Source organism: Schistocerca americana, chromosome 1 (assembly GCF_021461395.2).
Source record: "Schistocerca americana isolate TAMUIC-IGC-003095 chromosome 1, iqSchAmer2.1, whole genome shotgun sequence".
Taxonomy (NCBI): Eukaryota; Metazoa; Arthropoda; class Insecta; order Orthoptera; family Acrididae; genus Schistocerca; species Schistocerca americana.
Genome location: NC_060119.1, coordinates 799,152,779 through 799,172,274, shown reverse-complemented (window position 1 = coordinate 799,172,274; position 19,496 = coordinate 799,152,779). Strand labels below are relative to the sequence as shown.

The window sequence follows — 19,496 nt, the reverse complement described above, 5'->3', positions numbered from 1 at the left end:
AAATCTAGAAACAGACTTCAGTTCCACATTTATCGCTTTCATTTAGTTGATTGTCCAGCATCCTATAAGCGAACTACAGCAATTTTGTTTCTGGGCTGTTTCTTTTGACATGCAATACTACTTTCTAATGTACTTCCTTACTGAATGATTCAATGTTGGTTGATACATACAGTGATATTATTTATTTGAAATTGGAACTATTTTTCTTTTCACATTTATCAACTCATTGGTACCTATCGATATCATTTGCGTCTCCAAAATTTATCTTTCCTGTGGCTTCATTGTAAATTTTAATTTAATATTAGAGAATTATTAATTAAGTTTTTAAAATTTATTTTATCGTTTTTTTTTTTTATTTTTTGCTGGAAACAATACAGCCATGTTACTAAACTTCGTAGACAGTCAAACTACGATGCCAAAGGTACACATTAACTGTGTTAAGCGTTGTAGTGTTTCTTGCACTGCCCACTGCTTCGATTGACATCTGAGACTTGTTGACTTGGAGCGCATTTTCGAATTTGAACTCCGAGTACGACGTTAAGTATTGCAGATGTTTTCGTTGCTGTTGGTAAAAAGTGTATGGATTTTGATATTTCAGTAAAGAACAATAAAAATGGAAGTTGACATTAAAATAAGTAGCAGCAGTTTACTCAATTTCATGGAATGTGAAGGATCGAAGATGTGTGAGTGACAACTGTAAATATTTACATTATGTTGTGTGACACATTAAATAAACATTGCGACTTTGCCTTCAGCATTAAGAAACACATTCAAATCTACGCGCATATTTGTCACTAGAAGAACTTTCACAAATGGACCCTGAATTTGTAGTAAGCTGTGAGTTAATTAGGGGAAGGTGTTCACAGAACAGTTCTTATACGAATCCAGTCTCAAAACCCTAGTTTCATTATAACAGTTCCAAATCACTAGGCCGCTGTTTTTGTTGCAGGCACTAATGATACAAGAATTTCTGCAGAAGAAATGGACGAAGCACGGAAAAACAATCTGGCATACGAGTACCTCTGTCATCTGAAAGAAGCAAAAATGTGAGCATCTTTTTTTTGTTTTCTCATCCTTATTGAAAACTATCAAAATAACGGGCAGTCCTCCAGACATTGCTACAATTTTACATGCTGAAATTCCAAATAACGTTTAAGTTTCGTGGATCTTTAGCATTTTCACATGTCTGTATCCAATATAGGTCTTATATAGAGTAATGGCAACCAGTGAATCCCACCGAATGGAGAGGCATCCTTGCTTTTCAGTAATCCCAACATCATTTTATGAAGTCTTAACCGGAATCGATATTTTGCTAAACATAACTGGAATCGCGGGTCCAAATGGACCCTTGAATAAAAATTCAACATAATCCCCATAAAAGATATAATTCATATGTAAATGTGTAATGATTATATTAAAATAAGTTTTGTTTCAAACACAAATCAACCTTAATTGCACAAAACTTTTTCATAGTATTATTTTTTATTCCTTAAGTCCTACGTCTCCTATTTTACAAGAATTTTTAGTACCTTACTTTGCAATGCTACATGATTACAAAAAAGGCTTAGATTAAAAAACCTAGATATAGCATGGGGTTTCTCATAACTTCCCCTTAATATGAATAGGGATTCTTTATGCCATCACTCAGAAACAAAAAATAATGACAACGAAACATGGAATTATCCAAATGTTATCTATATCAGTACCTGAAATAAGCATGGCACTTGGTACACAACATTTTTTTTCCCCCTGCATGTTGTTTACAGAAGAATTTAAGACATCTGTCACATTTTTGTGATTGTTTGCTGTCAGTTTTAGGACCACATAAATAACATCTTCCTCGTTTTCGTGAGCCACTTTGATTGCAAGGTGAATTTTCTAGTCGTAGGTCATTTTGTGGTTCATCAGCCGCCCCTAGAAAATTATCAATTCTACTCTTCAAATTTACTGAAAATGAAGAATACTCCATCTTCCTTTCTGTGATAAATGGCCTGATCAAATTCAGTCCAATTTCTTTTATGTAATGATTGCGTTTCATACGTTTTCCACTATTTGATTCCTCCCATAATATGAATCCATTTGCACTCGCAATATTCAATATTGCTGAAAAAATGACACATGGCCATCGTTGAGTTCTTCTAGAGACTGAATAATTGGCACATTTCTGATCTAATGTATCAACACCACCTTTTGTTCTGTTGTAAAATTCAATTATCTCAGGTTTTCCACTGTTTTCTTTGACTGAATTGTCATGGTGCATTGATGAGATTACCACTACACTTGGATTCTTTTTCGGGACATAAGATGCCAATGTTTTATCCTTCACAAAACCAAATAACGTAGATCCTACTACCCATTGTTTATTGGCTAAAAGTTCTGGTGGTATTTCCCTTTAATTTTTGTGCATCGTTCCAACATAGGTCAAACCATTTTCAATCAGTTTGTCTACCAACTCCACAGAAGAGAACCAGTTATCAGCAGTTATATTTCTGTTTGTTCCAAATAAAGATTCTGCAAGTTGCAGTACATGAGACCAGCACGGTCATTAGTTCTTCTTTCTTCCCTAGAATTCACATCATCAAATCTCTAAGAAGATAACAGGAACATAAATCGCTTTACCGACATCGTTATTCTGAATATATCTCGGCCAGTTCCATCAGTTGCCCATAAACTTTCTATATCTTCATGGCCAGATTTGAATACACCTGATACTAGCAACAACCCAAAAAATACTTCCATTTCCATAATACTTACATGGTTAGTGTAAGTAGCATTAGTTTTATGCTTTTCTGAATATTCTGTTATTTTCTGATTAGCGTAAGTGCAAATAATTGTGATCATTTCATCTGATATCAGCAACTGCCATGATTCAATTGGTGACATGTTCCGTTTTTCACGAGCTGTATCGATGAGACTAGGCAGGTGAGTGGTGATGATGATGTGGCTTCTGACTCTGGACCTAGCTGGTGGATGAGTAAGACCACTTGAATCGATTTTTGCCATGAAAATATGCACTACTTGACAGCCAGCTATCTGTCTCTACTGAATCATCAGATGATGAATTACTTGAATCAGAAGAAATTTCTTGTTGTGTGTTTTCATCATCACTTATGTTGTCTTCATCACAAGGTTAAAAATCGCTTAAAGATTCTACATCTGAATAATTTTCGTCTAATAATAGTACACAGATTTCTTTTTCAGTGAAGCCCCGCAGCATTGTGGCAGGAACACGACAAAATAAATCGGCATACACTGACTTCAAAAATCCCGTACCTGGAATCGCGGGTCAAATTGGACCCAGCAATGGCACTTACCTCCACTTCTAGTAAATTTCAAGCAGCAAGCTCCCGGCCCCTGGTGCACCTCACAATGTACTCGGATTACACTGGCGCACGAAACAGAAACTCTGTGCGTTTCCATTGTTAGACGGTTTTATTGTTGTCGGTGGGTCCAAAATGACCCATGATTCCGGCTAAGGGTTAAGCAAAAGTTTAATTAGTTGTGTATCCAGAAATCTGATCTGCTTAGATTAATTAATTCATTTATTCATTTTTAGTATGATATTTGGATAATTTTTGGGTTATAATTATTCGCCTCATTGCGAGACGAGACAGTTTACAATTATAGTTTCTCAGTGAAAAAAATTTGGCACTATGCTGACTGTTTGTGATTCACTTTGGTTATTCACCATGATCAGAAGGTAGAGCAGGTATGATTTGAGTTCATGTTTATAGACTTTCATGTCTGAATAGCTCACGTTATTTTGTGCTGCAGGTTTTAGTGGCCAAATAACTCGCTCCATTCTGTGCACAACTATGGCTGAATGATTGTGCAAAGGCTAGAGTTTGGTGTTGGATACCCACTCTCCCCTTTCCTAAACTCTTGATTGTGGTAGTGTAGCCCAAGATCTAGATTAGGTTGGAAGGTGATAGCTGGTTCTGTATGGTAAAGCCAATGGACGTGAATGTGGAATAAAGGTTGTGGTAACAGACTGACCTGTAGCTTAGCCTAATGCTTATAAGCATTAGGGGTCAACAGAACCTAGTTGAACCCAATGTTGGCTCTGAACCATGATGTAACAATGTGGTGTGTGTCATACATGCACATACAAGAAGAGGACAGAACACTGGCAATATTTATTTATTTGCCTCTGTATTATATTTTGGAGTGTAGATCATGGTGATGGATTGATCTGTAGTGTAGCCGAAAGTATACATTAGGTTGGAAGATGGCAGTTTCATTGTGAGTTCATGAAAGAGTGCCCAAGGCTTCAGAAAACCTTGCATTAGTGAATGAAAATAGTAAAAATAAGTCAACTCCTTTTTCACTTTATTTTATGCACAAAATCATACAAGACTGTTACTACCTCTGGCATTGCCTGGTGTGTATCTCATTGCAACTGAGAAGACATAATATTGCCTTTCTGTGGCACAAACTTTTTTGCATTTTCACCTCCAATATTTGATATTATCTGCAATGCAGAAGTTGCAGAGCTTAATTTTTTATGAAAACCTGTAACATGTGGCTTCCAGTTCAGTGTGATATGTGAAACAACCCTCTCTCCTCCTGACCCTACCTGAAATCTTGTTCGTGATGACATTAATGTGTATTGCAGCCTAAGGTCTAGGTTAGGTTGAAAGGTGAAAGTTTGGTCCCCAAAGCCCCTGGAGCCAAATAAAGGTTGTGGTTACAAACTGATCATTAGTGCAGCCTATCGAAGATGTCTGCACCATGTTGAAAAATACAGGGGGGGAGGGGGGCTCCAATATGTAACTTTTATCCAGTTTCTTACCAATAGAAACACCTAAGAAATAAGAAAATTCTGTTCACATAATTTATTCTCATGCTTTATTTCTAAGGATGCAGTCAGGCCTTGTGCAGTGCAGAATTGTGTATGTTGGGTTTTATCTAAGTTCAGTAACAGACAATCTGCAGAGAACAATTTATTAATTTTCATGCAAATTTTACTTGTTTTGTCCTTGTCTTCTTTAGCTCCCATTTTGAAGGAATCTTTTGCATGTGAAATATTTCAAGGTTTACATCAACAAAGAGAAGCAGCTTTTAGAAATGAATTTATAATTAATTTTATTACAATGCGAGGGAAACATTCCACGTGGGAAAAATATATCTAAAAACAAAGATGATGTAACTTACCAAACGAAAGTATTGGTATGTTGGTCAACATACCAACACTTTCGTTTGGTAAGTTACATCATCTTTGTTTTTATATATATTCTGCTGTTTCAATGCGAGGCATTTGTTTATTTCTTCCTGTTAGATTAATTCAGCCCAGACTAATATTTTTCAGAGAACAACAGATTTCTATATGCAGTCAGAATTCTGGCCTGTTTACGATGAACATTGTCATTTATTTTGCAGCTAATAGTTATCCTTAGCTCATGAATGTAGATGCCTGGATACTTCGTAAAAAAGTGGCTTAAAGTGATACTTTGTTTTCTTTGTAGAGATTGCCGATGTACTACATTTCACGGACGGAACTTGTTCAAGACTTTTACACCCAAAAACCAAATCCCACTCTAGTACTTAGACAGGGAGGATGATTCTGTATGTGATTGTTGGTGTAAGTTACAGTGAACTGCTACATGTTCAGATGTTCCTATTTCTCCACAGTAGCACAGAGCTGTTGCCCTTCTCTCTGTTCTGTGTAATAAGACGAGATAAGGACCGTGTGTAACATTCACTTAGTTGGGTCATTTCGCACACTCGTAGTCTGTTATACACATGCCTACTGATTGTTCTATCATTCCAGCCATTCTGCCTTTCACCTACTTCCTAGGCCAAGAGTGGACCTTTGCTATTGATATCTACTCCTGTAATTATTTGCACAGGATCGAGTCTGTGTAGAATTAACCAGTAGCACGCTGCTGTGTATCGTACCTGAATGTTGTTGGGGCAGATCCTCAGTATAGCCTCGACAGGTGGTGTACTGAACACCCCAGAAAGCCTGATGAGTGCACTTGTTTAAGGATGAATTTGCAGTTTTTGAATAGCAGAAACCCCCAGTGGCTCACGGTTCTTTTGTGAGTTTGTACATGGCGCACACACAGCGCCCCGAGCTGTTGCAGCCCATTCTTCCTTCCTTCAGTGTGTCCTCCCTGTCCTTACACCTACCCTTCTGTCGGTGCCCTGATTTATTTTGACCTGGCTATCCACTTGGTTCCCTGTATTCCATGCGATTTTGTTCCTATTGTCTATTCTCTTTCATCCTTTTTGGCGTTTTGGCCTCCCTTTGGGGTTTGACCTCCACTTCTAAATTTTTTGTCTTTAGTGTGACACACTTCTGGAAGAACTCCCTTCCTAGTGTCTGTGGCATGGATTCCTCCCTTCCCTCCCCTTCCTTCCCCAACATAGCCCTACCCACGCCGCTTGGTCACCAGCATGAGTAGCCAGTCCATGTGGCACGGCTGTTATGTAAACATCTGGCTGAGCTCCCTGACAATACAGGAATCACAGTACTGATACCTGAACTGTTGCCTCCACATGTAGGCCAAGCTGCTGATTGGAGTGGGTGGTATCTGGGTGGATGCTTGTCACATGAAGCATATCAAGCAGTAAAAATGTGGCAATTCTCAAATGGCCATCTCTTTGAGTGGTAAACGATCATTAAATGCTGCCTTGTATGATTCTGGAGCCATCAGTTTCCTGGCTGCACCCTGGGAGGAGGGACAGGCTCGCTGCCTTGGCATGAAACACTTTCCCTGCTACCTGGTCTCTACCAGGACAGATGGGGACACATTCACCACCACAAAGCGGTTGTTTCTTGTGGAGAATATCGAGTCCATCATTAAGATGCGGTCGGGCTCCCTGTTGATCAGAGCTTCTTCTGCCACCCAGTCTGTAGCTCTTCCTACTTGTGATCATTTTGGCGATGTCCTGGTGTCTATTGCCACTCTCCGGTCTCTGAATATGCTCCAGGCAGTGATTTTTCATCAGGACCTCATTCTGCAAACTGATAAGGAACTTGGGCTAATCTGTAGTGGTGTGGTGGTCATCTCGTTTGACATGTGCAGAAGGGTTGTAAAGACAACTGCACTGATACTGGTGTCTTCAATCTGGGCTGGCCAGGGTGGCCGAGCGGTTCTAGGCACTACAGTCTGGAACCGCGCAACCGCTATGGTCGCAGGTTCGAATCCTGCCTCGGGCATGGGTGTGTGTGTTGTCCTTAGGTTAATTAGGTTTAAGTAGTTCTAAGTTCTAGGGGACTAGTGACCTTAGAAGTTAAGTCCCATAGTGCTCAGAGCCTTCATTCTGGCTTTTGAGGGAGGTATCTTCTCAGAGAAGGGCAAGGTTATGTGTTATTGATGTGGTGCGAAGCCGTACATCCTGCCGCCCATGAGGTGCTTACAGTGCTTGCGTTTTGGGTATATGTCTTCCTGCTGTGCGGTGGACCCTCTGTGTGGAGACTGTGGAAACCCATCCCATGAGGGAAGCCCCTATGTTACGCCACCTGTGTGTGTAAATTGTCATGACCACCACTCTCCACTCTCATCAGATTGCCCGGTTTACAAGAGAGAAAAGAAGATCCAAGAGTACAAGTCCGTGGATCATCTATCTTATTCTGAGGCTCACCAAAAATATGACAGACTCAACCCATTGTCGATTTCTTCTACTTTTGCCACTGTTACATCCTTTCCCCCACCTACCTCTTCCTACCCCACCTCTGGCCCCATATCCCTTCCTCTTCCCTGCAGTTCCCACACCCTTCCGTCATGGTGATGTTCCCCCGTCCTGGCCAAAGAAGTGGCCCTCTTCTTCAGTGCCCATAAGTGATGGGGGGCTCTCCACTGGGATCCCTCATCCCAGGTATGTGTCAGGCCAGAAGCCTGCTACCACAGCTCAGCCACGGTATGCACCGTCTGTGCACACCAAGGTCGCCTGCTCTCTTTTGGTTCCGGATCTTGCAGGTGCCTGCACTCCCTCTTCTCTGCTCTCCTCAACCTTTGAAAGAGAAGAAGTAGTAACTTAAGTCCTAAGATAATATTTCCTCCAGCCCCTCCTTGCGAGTGCCCCCAGAGGTGCCAGCCCCCCTTGTAACCTGAGTCTGACATGTTATTTATGTTCATGGATGTCACCCCATTCTCGTTGGTGACAATCACTGACCTGGTGACATGAACTCCCCTTGGCTTCTTTATGTCTAACCTGAATTCTTGCAACACAATAATCTAAAGGAACTGCAACAGATAACCTCTTACTCTGCATTCTGTCTTGCTCTTCAAGAAACACACTTCCATGATAACCACACTCCAGCATTTTGTTGTTATCAGACGTTCTGTCGGAAGTACACTGGCCCCAGGATAGCATCTGGAGAGGGTCTGTGTTTTGATTCACACCAATGTCATTAGTGACTGGATCACCTTTTGTACCAACCTGGAAGCAATAGCAGTACAAGTGCGGACAACCCCCGTAATCACCATTTGGAATATCTACCTCCCTAGAGGTAGGCACTACCTTATGTGGACCTGCCTACCTTAATACAGCAATTTCTACCCCCATATCTCCTCCTCAGGGACTTATTTGTATTGAAGGATTAGAGTTGAGCAAACCAGTTGGTATATCTGCCCCTCTGATCTTTATGTGACAACTGGTATAGATAAATTAAATGTTGCGGGATTCAAGTTAGCTTCTTACTTCTGCAGAGAAAATATGGAGAAAGGATGAGTATCACATTTGTCAGAAAATGTTTTGATTTCAAGAATATTGATAATAATAAATTTTGCTCGGAGCAGCACTTAGAAGCTTGTGCAGCAATAGTAGTATTTCAATGTAAGTCCTTTATAATAGTAGGTTTACACAGATCACATTCAGGAAATTATAACCTCTTCATAAAAAAAATCTGGAAGCTCTGTTGTCCCATCTCACAGTTAAAAACAAACAAGGAATTAGTGTTTGCTGGTGATTTTAATGTGGATTTATTGAAAAGCTCTGTCAGTGAACCTGTTGAAACTTGTCAAGATAAAAAATCTATTAAATCTGAGTACAGGAGGGTAATAAATAAGTCAAAAATTGAGAAATTCAGGAAATTGCTCAAAGAGATGAACTGGTTAGATATTTACAATACTTCTGACTCAAATGGAAAATACAAAGCATTCATTAATTAAGTTACCTCCAATTTTGAAAATTGTTTTCCCCCTAAAGATAACACTTATCACACAGAAGTCAAAAAATAAACCATGGATTACACAAGGAATAAAGATATTATGTGGAACAAAAATGTGACTGTATCTACTATCTAGGAACAGCTCGGATGTTAGCATTGTAATACATTACAAAGAATATTTCAAAATACTGAAGCAAGTAATCCAGAAATCGAAGCAGTTTTATTATGAGAAAAAGATGATTACATCGGGCAACAAAATAAAAACTGTATGGGATATAGTCAAGACAAAGACAGGTGGAGCCAAATGGAAGAGGAACAGATAGCTCTAAAAATAAATGAGACTTTGGTAACAAGTGCACGTAGTGCTGCAAACCTCTTAAACCAGTACTTCATTTCTGTTACTGACAGCCTAGGGTTACAGGTTCGGTGGACAGTGCAATGGAGTATCTGAGACCAGTCTTAGAAATAACTTCAGTACATTGGGAATGACACTCATGCATCCCAAAGAAGTAGCAGCCATCATAAGATCTATAAAATTGAAGTATTCCAGTGGATATGATAACATATCAATGAAGTTAATCAAAGAGTGCTCATACGAGTTGAGTTCTATCTTAAGTTATTTGTGTAATCAATCTCTTATCAGTGGAACAGTTCCAGACTGGCTAAAATGTGCTGGAGTTAAGCCTCTTTACAAGAAGGGGGATAAAGAGATACTATCAGACTATCAACCAATTCATTTTTGCCAGCTTTCTCAAAAATATTTGAAAAGGTTGTGTTCAAGCAGTCTCCTTAAGCATCTGACTGCAAATAATATATTGTCCAAGCTACAGTTCGGGTTTTCTTAAGGGTTCTGATATAAAGAAAGCTATTTACACTTACAGTAGGAATGTACTTAATTCATTAGATAATATGTTAGAGGCTACTGGTATTTTCTGTGACCTGTCAAAATCCTTTGACTGTGTAAACCACACCATTCTCTTAAGTAAATTAAAGTATTGTGGTGTCACCGATAGTGCTGCAAAATGGTTTGAGTTTTAACTAACAGGTAACAGAGGGTGTCATTGCGAAATACTGGTGCAGTAAGCAGTCAGTCTTCATCTGATTGGGAATTAATTACATGTGGTGTTCCATAAGGTTCCATCTTGTGTCCATTGCTTTTTGTTGTGTACGTTAATGACCTCTTGTCTGTTACATTGCTAGATGCTAATGTAAGAGATTTCCTTCCAGCATGTGTATAATATAGGAAGTCGTGCAGATCAAATAGGTCAACATTGTTAAATTTCTGGGATTACAACTCGATAATAAATTCAGTTGGGAAGGGGATACCACAGAATTGCTTAGGTGCCTAAACAAGTCTGTATTTGCAGTGAGAATGATATTAGATGTAGGAGGTATAAATATAAAAAAAAACTTGCATACTTTGCTTGCTTTCTTTCTATTGTCATACGGAACCATATTCTGCAGTAACTCATCAAACCAGACAGCAGTTTTTAGCTTGCAGAAGCGTGTAATATGAATCATTTGTGGTGTAAATTCAAGAACATCATGTAGAAACTTGTTCAAGGAACTTTTTATTCTAACCACTGTTTCTCAGTATATTTATTCCTTACAGAAATTTGTTGCAAGTAATATATCTCTGTTTCCAGCCAATAGCTTAATACATAGAATCAATATTAGGAATAAGAACAATCTACATAAAGACCTAAAATCACTTACCTTGGTCCAAAAAGGGGTCCATTATTCAGGAACACACATTTTCAGTAAATTGCCAGCAACCATTAAAAACTTGGTTTCAGATAAAGCATGGTTTAAAGAGAGTGTGAAAGACTTCTTGATAGACAACTCCTTGTACTCTATAGATGAATATCTTAACAGGGACTGTTAGGCCAGCTTAAGTAAAAATGTCTGTTAGTTTTCAGTTTTGACAGCACATGGTCACAACATTCAAGATTAGGTATTTTGTGTATGATAAATTTATTAATAGTGCTTAACAATATTTCATTCTGACAGCATATTAATTGTGTAAATATTAGCAGTTCCAGTTCACTGTACTGTATTCACCTATTTTGACAATGTCCTGACAAATGATCAGTGTAGTAAATATTATATTTAAATGGTTTATGTTTTTTACGTTATACTTTCTGGCATGTTCCACACCCACGAGAATCATCTCATTTTTTGGGTCTGTGGAATGAAAACTGAATCTAATCTAATCAATGCTTACTTCTTTTATCAGTCATTTGAGTATTTCTTCCATTACCCAAAGTTTCTTCACTTTTACCTCCCTAGTACCTACAATTGTTTGTCCAGCCTCTATTATATCTATTCCTCTTCAGTTTAACTGCCAACTTTGATATTCATTATCACAGTCTCTCTAACCTTAGAGAACTTCAATCACATATTATCAGTCCTCAGTAGGTTTAGTGTGCTACTTGAACTCCCACTGGAAAGAATGATGGTTCAAATCTGTGTCCAGCCATACAGATTTAGGTTTTCCGTAATTTCCCTAAATTGTTCCTGGTAAATGCCACAATGGTTCCTTTGAAAGGGCACTGCTGATTTGCTTCTTGAAACATTATGAGCTTGTGCTCTGTCTCTAATGACCTCAGTGTCGACGGGACATTAAACCAAACTCATCCATCCTTCCTTTCTTCTTTCCAGTTTTCGGCTTCTTTCCACATTAAGTCTTCTGAATGATTCCTTGAAACTTTATTCTAGTCTTAATTATGACTAAATTTTGATCTGAGTATACATCTGTCCCTGGTACACTTTTCAATCCAATGTCTGATTTCGGAATCATTGTCATTTCAGCAGGAATCTTCAGAGTTTACTTCCTTCTTTTGTGATTATTACTGGTTGAAAGTTATTTTAGAACTCAGTGAGTCTTTCTCTTCTCTCATTCCTACAACCAAGCTCATATCCACCTGTAACTCTGTCCTCTGTTCCCCTACTACCGCATTTGAATCCCCCAAGCTTATTTAATTCATCTCCCTTTACATACTGAAGTGGCTGCTCAGTATTCTCATGTATGGTGTGTACCTGTTCATTTTCTGTTTGTGATGTCAAAGTGTATACTGAACTTTTGTTGTTGGCATTGGTTTTCTGTCGGTTCTGATGAGAAGAACCCTATCACTGAACTGTTCTCAGTAAATCACTCTGTGCTCCATTTTCCTAGAATCCTACTGACTGTTATTCCATCCTTTATCCATTATAATGGTAGTTACTACAATCACCCTAAGAGTTTTATACCGTCAAACGGGGTGATTTCGGAAGATTTTATCGTTATTTTGATTGTGACTTTCACATACATTGTTAGATTAAATTCATTGTTGTGGAAGCGGTAGGGTATATGTGTAATGAATAAAATATCCCAGAACCAGAAAGTGTATGTGTCGGTATGTTTATCTGAGGCAGTTAAATAAAGTGTCTGAAGTCACCCCATGGATTGGGGTGATTTCGGACACAGGTGTTTTTTAAATCTCTGTCCGAAGTTACAGTATATAGAGGTTGAATTCGGACAGTTACTGCCTTTAAAAAAAAATTCTACATGCTTTTTATTTGTTTTTGGCGACATTTTACCCATTTTAAGGTAGCCCTTTGTTACGAATAAGTGATATGGAATGATATAATGAATTTTATGTATTACAGATAAGTTTTTATTTTGCAAGAATTTAAATAAATTTTTTTACAGTTCGTAACTGAAATATTAGAAGCAGACAGAAACAAACAAAGTAATTTAACTAAAAGGTCAAAATAATTTTTCTCACTCACCATTCTAAATTAAGTAGCAAAAACTTTATAAATAAACGATTGTCTTCGAGTCTAAAGCACATCTTCTTGAAAAATCCTCTCTTCTCAAGTTGTGTGGGAAGTATTCTCAAAATTTGCAGTTTTTGTATTGTGTCTTCATCGGGGACATTAGGAAACACAAATATGTTTCTACTGTTCTCGTGTGGGCGCAAGAATTTCACACTTACTTCCGTAGCACCAACATTTGTGACCACTCCAACATACTGCCTTGTTTGCTCCTTGTTTCCACGTATATATTTGTACTCTGCTACAAGAAAAGCCTCTTCTTTCAGCAGTAAATCTTCATTGGATGATGTGTCATTTTCAGTTTAACTACTGCTAGAAGCACTGTCACTTGTTTCAATACTGTTTTCGTTTCCTTGAAAATCTCTGCCAGTGATCGGTTTTCCAGATTGATTGTCTAGTTTGCCACGGCGGTGGTAGCTACCAAGCTTATTTGGAGGATAACGAATTTCTTTGAGTATTTCTTCAAAAGTGGAAGACCATGCGTCTGTGTTGCTTTGCTGGCTCTCCTCATTATCAGGCAATTTCCATAAGAGATGATCTGGATCAAAAGGGATTAGGCCCATGGCGCAAAATCCACTCTTTATGTTTTCCTTGGAGTTTGTTGAAATCGTAGTCAGTGTCTGCTTCAGAAGAGATGGGAAGGCATCCTTGGAAATTATCCCACGAGTGTGTTTCTTCCAATCAGTTAATACAGCTCGCCACGCTGCTTTCATTGGCCTGAAGAAGCTTACATTGAGTGGTTGGAGGAGGTGCATACTATTGGGGGGAAGGGGAATGAATGAAATATTGTTCCTCTCTCACTCTTCAATAACACGTAAAGATACGTGACTGGATAAGTTGTCTCCAATCATGGCTGTTGGCCCATTTTGCCTCTTCAAATAGAGTGAAGCGATTGTAAAGAATGAGTCTTTAAATACTGGCAGGTCAAACCATCCACTTTTGTTCCTATTGAAACGGGTTCCTTGTGGTCCGCTTTCTTGCCACGTGTCCTACAAATACTCTGACTTGTAAAGGACGTACTGAGGAAGCAGTTTACCATCAGCACTAGCTGCCATCATTATTGAGACACTAGACTTTGATGAGTCCATCACTTTTTCAGCAGGCTTACTCCCTCATTTCATAATTATCTGCTGCTTGACTGGATCATCTGACATGTTGGTTTCATCATAGTTGATCATGTTGCTAGGTGGGAGATTTTCCAGCTTTGCCTTGATATTGGAGAAAAACATCTTAATAGTCTCTTTGTTCACTTCTGCACGAGCTCGTTTAATATTTTTGCTTAAGCGAACGGAAAGATCTCCTGACTGTTGTCTGAGGAATAAATGCACCCATTCTTCTCCTGGCAAATTATTATGAAATTTCTTCTCTTTTCAGCCAGATTTATCGAGGTAGCCTTTAACTAAATATCTAATATCCAATTTAGTGAAGGGAAATCCCAAATGTGCAGACCTCAAGATACCTTGCTTCAACATTTCTTCTTCTTCTTCTTCTTTATTTAGCACTGGCTGTCCTCCCATTTTTTTCAGATGTGCTTCCTGCACTTTATTTTGTACGGTTGATTTAGATATACCATACAAATCACACGAACAGCTTTATCTAAAAGTTCTGGGTCATAATTACACCATACTGTAGCACCTCTTCTGCTCTTATACGTTCTTGGCTTTGTCCGAAATCACCCCACACAGTACACTGTCTTACAAAAACCGTTGTTATTTTGTAACCTTGGACGAGAAACTCGACAAATTTTTACAGAAATTGTCTCAATGCTGTTAGCTACTGAGCACATCGACAATTATGGTTACAATAACTTCCCGCTCGGCGCAACAATAGAAAGTTTCCACATTACGATAATGTATGGATTTTTTAACACTGAGACTGTTCGTCAATTATTCACCTAAGGAAACAATTGACGCAAAATAAAAGTTATGGAAAGCGATAAATACAATCTTGCGTTTTAAATAACTGGCGCACAGACGTTAAAATAAGTAACTCATTGTTTCTACGCAGTGGCAAAGAGCAAATAAGCCACACTGTCCGAATTCGCCCTGGTGTCTTAAATCACCTCGTTTGATGGTACCAGTTAGGACAGTCTGCTTACATGACTATTACCTTGCAATAAGACTTTTTTATTGTCTTAATCCTTTCCTTTCTATTCTTAAATTTGCACAATATGACCCAAATTATTAAACTGTTGTGCTGTTTCTCCACAATTTTTCAAAGCCTTGATATTAAGGGAGATGTTTAGATAGCAGATGTCACTCTAGCAGCACCTCCTTGATTCTTTCACTAGTTTCAAAGGTTTGCTGTAATCAAGTGTTTTGATTTACCAGTAGTTATAAAAGTTTTGCTGCAGACTTGGACTCACCATTATATTAATTTTTCTGCATCCCTGCCAAATAATCTCAAAGTTTCATTATTAACTACAGTTTCACCCTTGTTGTGTTGTGTTGTGTTAGCAACAGTCCATGAATTGCCAAAAATGGCCACTGACAATTTGCATGTGGTCTGTAGCACATCATCCAATGTGAAAATAACACTGACATTCTTAACACTGACTTCAAATCCTGACAAATCTTTGATAGTTTTCAAGCTAATCAATACTGACACTAAAAAAAATGTGATGTCAACTGTAACACAATAGTCTACAGATGCATTACATTTCCTTTTGTCAATCACGTTTATGCATGAAATGACTGTAGTAAGACCAGAATTGTACTGACAAATGGGGAGAATTAAAGCCACTGTCTTATCGGATCGTTGAGCGTTTTTTGGATCTGCTCCTTATTTCATAGTACTGGCTCAATTAGAAAAGAATAAATTTTTCAAAATACCAGTTTTATGCACAGTGTTAAAAAATGACTTAATTTGTTTAGTTCTGAGTATTGTAAATTCCTGGCACACTTAATGTACTATTTTAACAGTGGATAGGAGAAGCAATAATGTTATCATAATGTATGATTCCTTTGTCAGTTTACCTGTTGATTACTACATAGAGAGATAAGCCATAAAGTCAGAAATATTGTGAAACTCAATATTAATACTGGAAGGTACCAATTAATATTAGTAATTTATTCATCCGAGGATCGTTTTACAATGATATAGGATTTGTCTATGTAATTTGAGGAAAAATAAGTCATATGTAACATCATTTTCACTTGTATTGGATCTTAGCTTGTCCGCAGACTGGATATGTGTGTGTCAAGTTTACACATCGGGCTATCGAAGTTTATTTATTCCTTGAAGTCCATGTCTGCTTGCCTGACAAACTTCGCTGAATATACAGTCCCCTATATTTATTTATTACAGAATGCAGAGCTATTCTGTTCCAGCTTCTCTTTTTTTTTTTGTGCCATGATCTTCTCTGAAAATTTAAGGAAGACACTGAAAGAGAGCTTAAGTCTTGGTTTAGTTACAGAAGGATCCCAAACAGCTCTTTGCATTTAAGACTTATATTTTCTCTCCAATTAACAATACAACTTGGTTGTATTACATTGTCTATATGTTGGCGAGTCAAATGAAAACCTTAAAACAGAAGGATCTCAAACACCTCTTTGCATTTAAGACCTATATTTTCTCTCTAATTAACAATACAACTCGGTTGTATTACATTGTCTATATGTTGGCGAGTCAAATGAAAACCTTAAATATTTTTTTAAATATTATTTATTGTGCAGAAGTGGTATGAAGCTGTTTCACATTTCAACATAATCTCCCCCACGCTCAATGCAAGTTCTCCAGTGTTTACAAAGTGCATAAATTCCTTTAGAAAAAAACTCTTCTGGTAGTCCATGCAACCACTCATGCACCTCGTGGTGTACCCCTTAATCAGAACGGAACTTCTTTCCTCCCATTGCATATTTGAGTGATCCAAACATATGGAAATCACTTGGGCCAAGGTTTGGTGAGTATGGTGGATGAGAAAGGCACTCAAAATGCAGGTCTGTGATTGTTACAACTGTTGTACGGGCAGTGTGGGGCCTTGCATTGTCATGTTGCAAAAGGACACCTGCTGACAGCAGTCCATGTCGCTTTGATTTGATTGCAGGCTGCAGGTGATTTTTTAGGAGATCTGTGTATAATGCACTGGTGACAGTGGTCTCTCTAGGCATGTAATGCTCCAAAATGATGCCTTTTTCGTCCCAAAAGAGTGTCAGCATAACCTTCCCTGCTGATGGTTCTGTTCAAAACTTCTTTGCCTTTGGTGATGAGGAATGGCACCATTCCTTGCTTGCTCTCTTCATTTCCGGTTGGTGGAAGTGAACCCAGGTTTCGTCCCCAGTAATGATTCTTGCAAGGAAGCCATCACCTTCTCGTTCAAAGTGCCGAAGAAGTTCTTCACAAGCATCAACACGTCGTTCTCTCATTTCAGGGGTCAGCTGCCGTGGCATCCATCTTGCAGACACTTTGTGAAACTGGAGCACATAATGCTCAATGTGGTGTGCTGACCCATGACTAACCTATAAACATGCTGCAATGTCATTCAGTGTCACTCGGTGGGTTTCCTTCACTATGGCTTGAACTGCTGCAATGTTTTGTGGAGTCACAACTCGTTGTGCCTAACCTGGACGAGGAGCATCTTCCATTGGAGTCACACCATTTGTGAACTTCCTACTCCATTCGTATACTTGCTGCTGTGACTAACATGCATCACCATACTGAACTTTCATTCGTCGATGAATTTCAATAGGTTTCACACCTCACTATCCAAAAACCGAATAACAGAACACTGTTCTTTCCTGGTGCAAGTCGCAAGAGGGGCACCATCTTTATACTGATACTGCAACGGTATGTGTGCATGTGCACTATGCTGCCACCTACGGGCCATTCTGCATGCTGTTTGTAGCACGCTTACCAACTTACAGGATAACGGCGCGAAATTTCGATTTGTTATTACAAATTTAAGGTTTTCATTTGACTCACCCTCGTACTTGTGGACCTAAACTCAAACATTTGCCTCCCCTCACTCGTTCCCAAGTTCAAGAACAAGAACAGTTGAAGAATATATAAAGATACATTTTTACAGTGTTAATAAAAGTCTTGTGTCTTCTCCATGAACACTTTTCATGACATTCTCCACTCATGTCTATATGGAATAATGCACGCACACTACAGCAGATGGAGACGCGCTGAATGTCCACTCCCACTAGGTGGACGGCTTTGCATAAACAGAAAGCCTAGCAGCAATCTACTTCTGATCATTCTCCTTTAATTTAAAAGCCTTTCTCTTTCTACATGCAGATATTGTCCATTTCTCAGAGAACCTAAAAGGTGTACTGTTCCATTTCCCATTCTAAATGACATGTAACACCACATTCTCCCTGACGCAAATGGAAGATATCCTGCAAATATCCTCTTTTTTTTACTTCGTCACTCAAGCTGTCACATTTCTTTTCCTCTTTTTTCTTACATAAGACATTTATGAATAATAAATTTCATATCACTTGGTCCATATGCCAATACTTTCAGTTATTTTAATTACTCTGCACTCATTCTTTTAGACTACTTTCAAGATGTTAGTAATCTTCCGTGAATACTACATTTTACACAAATGTCTGGTTATACATACAGATTTTTAAACTTTCGGGGTTATGACTATGGAAGGAGTACTCCGCTCACTGCAAAATTTATCTTTTTATAACCTTCCACTTTTGTTGTAGAAAATACTCACAAGAAGCAAGTAGGATGTACTTCACTATCAGGCTTATGTTTCAGAAAATGTTTACGCAAGTTCATGCTACTTCCTAATTGCAAGTCTTCCAGTACGGTACTAGTGTCACTGGATTTTCCCAGAAGCTGATTTTCTTTAAGTTCTTTTCTGGCTTTTGCTAATTCAATCCATAATCATTTGAATTCTCCATTTTGTTGAATAGCCTCAGCCCCAGAATGTTTGATAGCACACAAGTTCCCTGCCTCTTCTCAAAACATTTGGTCTATTAAATCATGTACTTTTTTCTCCAAAACAGCAAGTGTATCTTGTAAACAAACTGTATTACTGTTTTCACTTCTGTTCTAATAATTTGATATGGCCTTGTGGCTCTAAGGTCTGATCTTTTACATATTTACATTTCTTTTCTATGAAATCATGTAAATGGCCTGCATTACTATCTGATCCTTTACTATGACCATGTATTTCGTGCCTCACTAAATCACTCTGCTGTAAAGTTTCTGTGTGGACCACTTCTTTTAATGCTGACAGTTCTTCATCCAATTACCTAATCTCACTTCAAGGTATGATTTCAAAGCCTCATGAGTTTTACAAATCTTTTTCTTTATATCTTCTTCTAATTTCTCATTATTCTTTTGAATCATTTCAGTATTAAGGTTGTATCCATGAATCTTAATCCCTTTCTCTGTATTCTTATTATTTTCTTCTATTTTTATGTTGCTAGCTAGCATCTCCTCAAACTTCACAAGTAAATGTTCCATTTTCATTCCCTGTCCCTAAGTGGGCACTTTTCTAGACAACATAAGCATATTCTACATGCTGAATTAAAATTTACTTTTCTGTTGTAGGACTCCTGGCAAAAAATCATTTTGTTTTATGCTTAACTAATATTAACAA

General features: G+C 38.3%; 1 protein-coding gene across 1 annotated transcript in view; it reads left to right on the top strand.

The window, feature by feature from the left end:
• Positions 1–531: 531 nt before the first annotated feature.
• The window catches only part of LOC124612604 (ras GTPase-activating-like protein IQGAP1), a 340,604-nt gene continuing 321,639 nt past the window's right edge, over positions 532–19,496 (top strand). The window contains exons 1-2 of the mRNA XM_047140897.1: positions 532–683; positions 950–1,046. Of these exons, the coding sequence (XP_046996853.1) occupies positions 614–683; positions 950–1,046 (167 nt within the window). The 5' untranslated portion in view covers positions 532–613. The remainder of the gene's footprint in view (positions 684–949; positions 1,047–19,496) is intronic.